Genomic DNA, 7,738 nt, shown 5'->3' with positions numbered 1-7,738 from the left:
TAAGGGGGTCTGAATACTTTCCGTACCCACTGTATGTGCCCTGCTATTGGCTGGCAACCAGTTCTGGGTGTACCCCGCCTCCTGCCTGCAGTTAGCTAGGAGAGGCTCCAGCCTACCTGTGACCCTGGTGAGGATAAGCGGTGTAGAAAATGGATGGATGGATTAAATGACATTTACCAGTTAAACATTTAGATTTATATAATCCTGGTGCAAGTAGACTTATAATATAAATCATACGATAACGATAATAATGCATAAGACTTATATAGTGCTTTACTTGACACATGCTTTACAATTGCACACATTATTCATTCACTCCACAGTCACACATGGTGGTGTTAAGCTACTTGTGTAGCCACAGCTGCCCTGGAGCAGTTTGACGGAAGCGTGGCTGCCATTCTGTGCCTACGGCCCCGCCGACCACCACCAAACATACAACGACATCTAACTACATTCATTCATGGGCAATGCGAGTTACCTGTCTACTACAATGATTATAATCCATCATGGGATAATTAAATTTACATTGATTAATTTAGAAAAACAGCGCACCACCACGTTTGTCCTTCGACACCCGGAAACGAGCCGTGAGTGAGAGCTCTTCATGTGATCGCCTCTCTCTGCTGCTCACTGTAAACGTAAGGGACGTCATACCTCGAGCGCCGCACAGAAATCCGTCACTATTGGACCTTCGGAAGCCTATCGAGGTTCTGTTCGGGACCATTTTACCTCCGGGTTTAGCGTAAGACTTTTCGTGTCGGGTTCACGTCCACGTAGCTACGAGCACATACGGTGCCGACTCTAAACTATTTGCACGACCGTCCGAAAACATTTGAGTGAAACGAAAGTTGAGTCGAGATGAGTGTGGAGGCATACGGGCCAAGCTCCCAGACCCTCACCTTTTTGGACACGGAGGAAACGGAGTTACTCGGAGCGGACACGCAGGGCTCCGAATACGACTTCACCGACTTCACCCTCCCGAGCCAGACTCAGACCCAGGGCCAGACCCAGAGCCAGCTGGAAAGCCAGGTTTGCATCTCGGTGTATGCCAGGAAGAAATAACAACGCCCGGTTTACTTACGTTAGCCAAAGCTAGCTAGCTAGCATGCTAAGTGGCCATTATTGGACGTCTCGTTACTTAGCTTGACACTTGCTAACGTTAGCTGCGACTGTTAGCTTGTGCTTCCGACTAACCTCTAAAGTATTGATGTGTGTCTTCGTTCATTGTACATCTTTCATAGTACTCAATCCACATATGTTTGAGTAAGATAGGGGGGGAACGTGCTTAGACAATATGGGGACGTTAACGAAACTTTTATTTGAGCGTCTTTTCCGCAATGGGATTTCTCGCCGCTAAGATTAGCTTTGAGTCGTTAGCATAACACGTTAGCGGTATAGTATATTGTGCTGCAGGTGAACGGTCCCGATGAGGGGCTCCATAACGGCGGAGTGGAAGATTCTGTGGCTAAAGCCAGTCAGTTATTGGCAGAACTCAATTTTGAGGAGGATGAAGAAGACGCCTACTACACGAAGGACCTGCCCGTGCACGCTTGCAGGTACACTTGACAGCAACACGTTGCCGACATCGAGAAATACCCACACTTGTTCTAGTTGCGACAACACTGGATTTAAAGAACATGCACAAGCATACACAAACATTAAAATGTGTAATTTTCTTGGATTCTGTTTCTAGAAAAAAAAAGTTGAGTACTGTTTGTAGCTTTGCAGACAAATATCCATTGGTAAGTGTTTTTGCCATTAATGTTGTATTTTTGAGTTATTGTTCTCAATAATCTTAACAAATGTAGAAAATCCCCATAGTTTATGTTGGTGCCACTTCCAGATGTAAATGCTTTTCTATGGCTTTTTTTTTTTTTTTTTGTCTTCTGGTTGACCATGCACAAAAGAAGCCTTTCCCTGACATTAGTGGTTTACAGCATGACATCAAAACGTGATTTTCTAATGGAGTTATAGGTGTGTCGAGTTTCTGCAACCTAAAAGCCTCAAATGGATATGTTTGTGGAAAAGCTGGAACTAAGAGTAAACTATCTTGGCTAGAAAACGAGCTCAACAGTATTTTGTGTTACAGCACTATGTTGTAAGTCGCATTGCTTTCAGTTCGCATATAGTTAGTTAGTCCAGTTGATATTTTTTTCCCTTGCCATAAAGTAGTGACCAGTAACCTGAAGCAGCGCTTGTACAGTGCTTCATGTTAAAATCTTTTTTACTTGGATTCTGTTTCTAGAAAAAAAAGTAGTGTGCGAACATCAAATTGATGAACTCATCGAAGTATAATAGCAGGGTTCATATACACTGCAAACAGCCAATTGGTGCCTTTTGCAAAATACTAAAGTACACTGTGATGACTTGTGGCGAGCTTCCTGAAATGTTTTTACTTCCTATGTGCAAGTACTGTATTCATAACGAAATAATGTCATGACTGAAATTTTTTTTTCTTCCAAATATATAGTACTGTTTGGCCACACACCATTAGCTAGTCAAACTTCTCTTGTGTAGTGACACATTAATTGTAATGTGAATGTAATTTGTTTTTGCTATGGTTGATGCTATGGTGCATCTCAATAAATTAGAATATTGTAGTAGAGTTCATTGTATTTCAGCATTGCAATTCAAACTCATACATTATACAAGATTCATTCAACACAAGAAAATAATTTTCCGAAGGGGATTTCTAACATCATTTCCATATTAAAATCTTTTTGACTGTTTCTTATGTAACATTAAAATTTCTAGGAGATGGTAAAATGTGGGTTTTCATTAGCTGTAAGATAGTATAATCAAAATAATTAAATCATAAAATAGTTTACGTTGTGTAGTGAATCTATGTAATTTGAGTTTTCTAATTCTAATTTATTGAGATGCACCTGTACTATGGTTTGACTACATGCACTAAAATCCAAATGTTGTCCAATGCTTTCCTTTTTCAGCTATTGTGGTATTCACGATCCAGCCTGTGTGGTTTACTGCAACACCAGCAAGAAGTGGTTCTGCAATGGACGTGGAAATACATCTGGCAGGTCTGTAGGCATCCTTTCTGCATCTTAGAGGAATCTTAAATGTCAAACAATCTGCTCAAGGAGGCTGGTCAACCTCTGAATTTATTGAAATGTAAGAAAACCTTTTCCCATTGGAATTACTGAAATAACCTGTTTACTAGTCAGACTGTCCTCACCATAAAACCTTTATTAACAACGCACTTAGAGGCAGCCAAGTTATGAACATTCTTCACTGTGGTACAAGTGTAATAGAAAGTTCAACGCTTTATGATAAAATTGCTCACCCTTTAACGATGTGTGACATAGGCCTTTTTTTTAAGGCAGTTGAGAGGGTTTACTGAAGGTGTTCACTTTGCATTGCATTTAATATTTTTAACAGTGATATAAATAAAAAATAGGTTGAACGCTGTATATTACAATTTATAAAACTTACAACGCATAAAGGATGTGAAGCGGTGGTCAACATGTGCAGAGGGTGGTATTCAGAGGTGACATTGGAATGCACCATTCCATTCTTTTATATTTACATTGACAGTCGCTTTAGCCCCACTGTCCTGAACATTCAGAACGAACATGTACTTCATTGTTGCATAGCAGTGACAACGATGGCCTCTAATGTTGCTAACCTTTTCCCCCCAACAAAACCTGATACAGCTCTCCTTACCTTGAGAGAAACTGCCACTGGCTAATTAATCATACCACCACACACACAAACAGAGATTAAATTGCATTATGACTAGTGGAGGCAAAATTTCATTACTCAGCTGCCAAATTTCTCTTGTCAATTAATGTACCGTAGTGGTGGTGGTGCATAATATTTTTCAGTTTTGTTATCATCCTTCTTTTCCTCTTTGTCTTAACCTTAACTTTCCTGTTGTGCCATCACAGAAAGCTACCAAAATGCAAACACAAGTAATTAACCCCTTAATTCAAATCTACTTTTGAGATTCTTTGCTGAAAATGCTGGTTGTTTTACAGTTTGTGCATGTGACCATAAACATGTTTGAAGTCCGGGGTTCCACTGTATGACAGAAAATATGAAGTACATAGACTGAACAAAAAATATAAACGCAACACTTTTTTTTTTTTTTTTGCTCCCATTTTTCGTGTGCTGGACTCCAAGATCTAAAACTTCTTCTACAACCCCAATTCCAATGAAGTTGGGATGTTGTGTTAAACATAACTAAAAACAGAATATGATTTGTGAATGAAGTTCAACCTATATTGACTAGAATACACTACAAAGACAAGATATTTAATGTTCAAACTGATAAACTTTATTGTTTTTAGCAAATAATCATTAACTTAAAATTTTATGGCTGTGACACGTTCAAAAAAAGCTGGGAAAGGGTCATGTTTACCACTGTGTGACATCACCTTTTCTTTTAACAACATTCAATAAACGTTTGGGATCTGAGGAAGCTTTGTAGGTGGATTGTTGAAGCTTTGTAGGTGGAATTCTTTCCCATTCTCGCTTGACGTACAGCTTCAGCTGTTCAATAGTCCGGGTTCTCCATTGTCGTATTTTACGCTTCATAATGCGCCACACATTTTCAATGGGAGACAGGTCTAGACTGCAGGCAGGCCAGTCTAGTACACACACTCTTTTACTACGAACCCACGCTGTTATAACACGTGCAGAATGTGGTTTGGCATTGTCTTGCTGAAATAAGCAGGGACGTCCATGAAAAAGACGTTGCCTGGATGCCAGCATATGTTTCTCCAAAACCTGTATGTACCTTTCGGCATTAATGGTGCCTTCACAGATGTGTTACCCATGTCATTGGCACTAACACAGCCCCATACCATCACAGATGCTGGCTTTTGAACTTTGCGTCCATAACACTGCGGATGGTTCTTTTCCTCTTTGGCTCGGAGGATCCGACGTACACAATTTCCAAAAACCATTTGAAATGTGGACTCGTCGGACCACAGAACACTTTTCCACTTTGCATCAGTCCATCTTAGATGAGCTCGGGCACAGAGAAGCCGGCGGCGTTTCTGGGTGTTGTTGATAAATGGCTTTTGCTTTGCATTGTAGAGTTTCAAGTTGCACTTACGGATGTAGCGCCAAACTGTATTTATTGACATTGGTTTTCTGAAGTGTTCCTGAGCCCGTGTGGTGATATCTTCACACATTGATATCGGTTATTGATGCAGTGCCACCTCACGGGCATTGAATGTTGGTTTTCGGCCTTGCCGCTTACATGCAGTGATTTCTCCAGATTCTCTGAAACTTTTGATGATATTATGGACCGTAGATGATGAAATCCCTAAATTCCTTGCAATTGTACGTTGAGGAACATTGTCCTTAAACTGTTGGAATATTTTGCCCCATCTTTGCTTGTGAATGACTGAGCAATTCTGGGAAGATCCTTTTATACCCAATCATGGCACCCACCTGTTCCCAATTAGTCTGTCCACCTGTGGGATGTTCCAAACAGGTGTTTGATGAGCATTCCTCAACTTTCTCAGTCTTTTTTGCCACCTGTCCCAGCTTTTTTGGAATGTGTTGCAGCCATAAAATTCCAAGTTAATGATTATTTACTAAAAACAATAAAGTTGATCAGTTTGAACATTAAATATCTTGTCTTTGTAGTGTATTCAATTTAATATAGGTTGAACATGATTTGCAAATCATTGTATTCTGTTTTTATTTGTTTAACACATCGTCCCAACTTCATTGGAATTGGGGTTGTACGTACACAAAAGGCCATTTCCCTCAAATATTGTCCACAAATCTGTCTAAATTTGTGTTAGTGAGCATTTCTCCTTTGTCGAGATAATCCATCCCAGCCCAGGACCTCCACATCCAGCATGTTCACCTCCAAGATCGTCTGAGACCAGCCACCCGGATAGCTGCTGCAACAATCGGTTTGCATAACCAACAAATTTCTGCACAAACTGTCAGAAACCGTCTCAGGGAAGCTCATCTGCATGCTCGTCGTCCTCATCGGGGTCTCGACCTGACTGCAGTTCGTCGTCGTAACCGACTTGAGGGGGTGAATGCGCACATTCAATGGCGTTTGACATGTTGGAGAGTGGTTCTCTTCACGGATGAATCCCAGTTTTCACTGTTCAGGGCAGATGGCATGCACACTAACCGTGACGAGATCATGAGGTCCGTTGTTGTCCCATTCATCCATGACCATCACCTCATCTTGCAGCGCGATAATGCACAGCACCATGTTGCAAGGATCTGTACACAATTCCTGGAAGCTGAAAACATCCCCCTTCTTGCATGGCCAGCATACTCCCCGGACATGTCACCCATTGAGCATGTTTGGGATGCTCTGGATCGGCGTATACGACAGCATGTTCCAGTTCCTGCCAATATCCAACAGCCATTGAAGAGGAGTGGACCAACATTCCACAGGCCACAATCAACAACCTGATCAACTCTATGCAAAGGAGATGTGTTGCACTGCGTGAGGCAAATGGTGGTCACACCAGATACTAACTGACCCCCCCCCAATAAAGCAAAACCGCACATTTCAGAGTGGCCTTTTATAGTGGCCTGCCTAAGGCACACCTGTGTAATAATTATCTAATCAGCATCTTGATATGCCACACCTGTGAGGTGGGATGCATTATCTCGACAGGAGAAAGGCTCACTAACACAGATTTAGACAGATTTGTGAACAACATTTGAGGGAAATTGCCTTTTGTGTATGAAGAAAAAGTTTTAGATCTTTGAGTCCAGCTCACGAAAAATGGGAGCAAAAACAAAAGTGCTGTGTTTATATTTTTGTTCAGTGTAGTTTGTAACCATTCTCAACTCCTCACTTTTAGCCACATAGTAAATCATTTGGTGCGAGCCAAATGCAAAGAGGTGACACTTCACAAAGATGGACCTTTGGGAGAGACTGTGCTGGAGTGTTACAACTGTGGGTGTCGCAACGTCTTCCTCCTGGGTTTCATCCCTGCCAAGGCTGATTCTGTAGTGGTGCTGCTCTGTAGGTAAGTGACCGTGGCAAACTTGTACTGAAACACAATGTCCGATACATTTTGTCTTATCGCCACATCAGATTAGTCTCTATTGTGTCTTGATGCTGAGATAACTGATTGTATGCAATTCATGTCTGAGTATTTAATCAAGTGGAACAGTAGCCAGCAATTTTTCATCATTTCACAGTCTTCAATTGTAGTTTTATTGTAGAAGAAATGCTGTTGGCAACATTTGACTGTTAAATGCATATAGTATTTTTTTTAGCCATGAACTGTGTAATTGAAATTGACTTGTGAAACTACTTCGTGTGGAAGATATATGCAGTAAAAAACAAATGTGTTGTTTACTACCTCTCCTGACGCTCTAATATATTGGCCAACTCTGGTCTGCTGGTCACGAACAGCGAAACCTCAAGTTTCATGTGGTCCTGTCTGTCTGAACATTAAATCTCCTCACAGACAGCCTTGTGCCAGCCAGAGTAGCCTGAAAGACATCAACTGGGATAGCTCCCAGTGGCAGCCGCTGATCCAAGACCGCTGTTTTCTCTCATGGCTGGTGAAGATCCCGTCGGAGCAGGAGCAGCTGCGTGCCCGGCAGATTACTGCCCAGCAAATCAACAAGCTGGAGGAACTCTGGAAGGTAGGCACTGGACATGCTGGAAGGCTATTCACTAGTGTACCATTGTTGAATGATGCAAGACCCTTTAGAAGCTGGAAGTGGTTGGTTGCTTGGCAAAGACTGGTGTCAACCAGTGATATAACAGTTTTAATGT

General features: G+C 41.6%; 1 protein-coding gene across 2 annotated transcripts in view; it reads left to right on the top strand.

Annotated features, from left to right (window-relative positions):
• The first annotated feature begins 588 nt into the window (after positions 1–588).
• Positions 589–7,738, top strand: part of LOC133405982 (regulator of nonsense transcripts 1-like) — a 22,313-nt gene continuing 15,163 nt past the window's right edge. For both annotated transcript variants that reach the window (XM_061683111.1, XM_061683110.1), the window contains exons 1-5: positions 589–1,029; positions 1,414–1,556; positions 2,949–3,038; positions 6,810–6,977; positions 7,425–7,605. In XM_061683111.1, the coding sequence (XP_061539095.1) occupies positions 859–1,029; positions 1,414–1,556; positions 2,949–3,038; positions 6,810–6,977; positions 7,425–7,605 (753 nt within the window). In that variant the 5' untranslated portion in view covers positions 589–858. The remainder of the gene's footprint in view (positions 1,030–1,413; positions 1,557–2,948; positions 3,039–6,809; positions 6,978–7,424; positions 7,606–7,738) is intronic.

Source organism: Phycodurus eques, chromosome 8 (assembly GCF_024500275.1).
Source record: "Phycodurus eques isolate BA_2022a chromosome 8, UOR_Pequ_1.1, whole genome shotgun sequence".
In the NCBI taxonomy this organism is placed as follows: Eukaryota; Metazoa; Chordata; class Actinopteri; order Syngnathiformes; family Syngnathidae; genus Phycodurus; species Phycodurus eques.
This window is presented reverse-complemented; position numbering and strand designations above follow the sequence as displayed.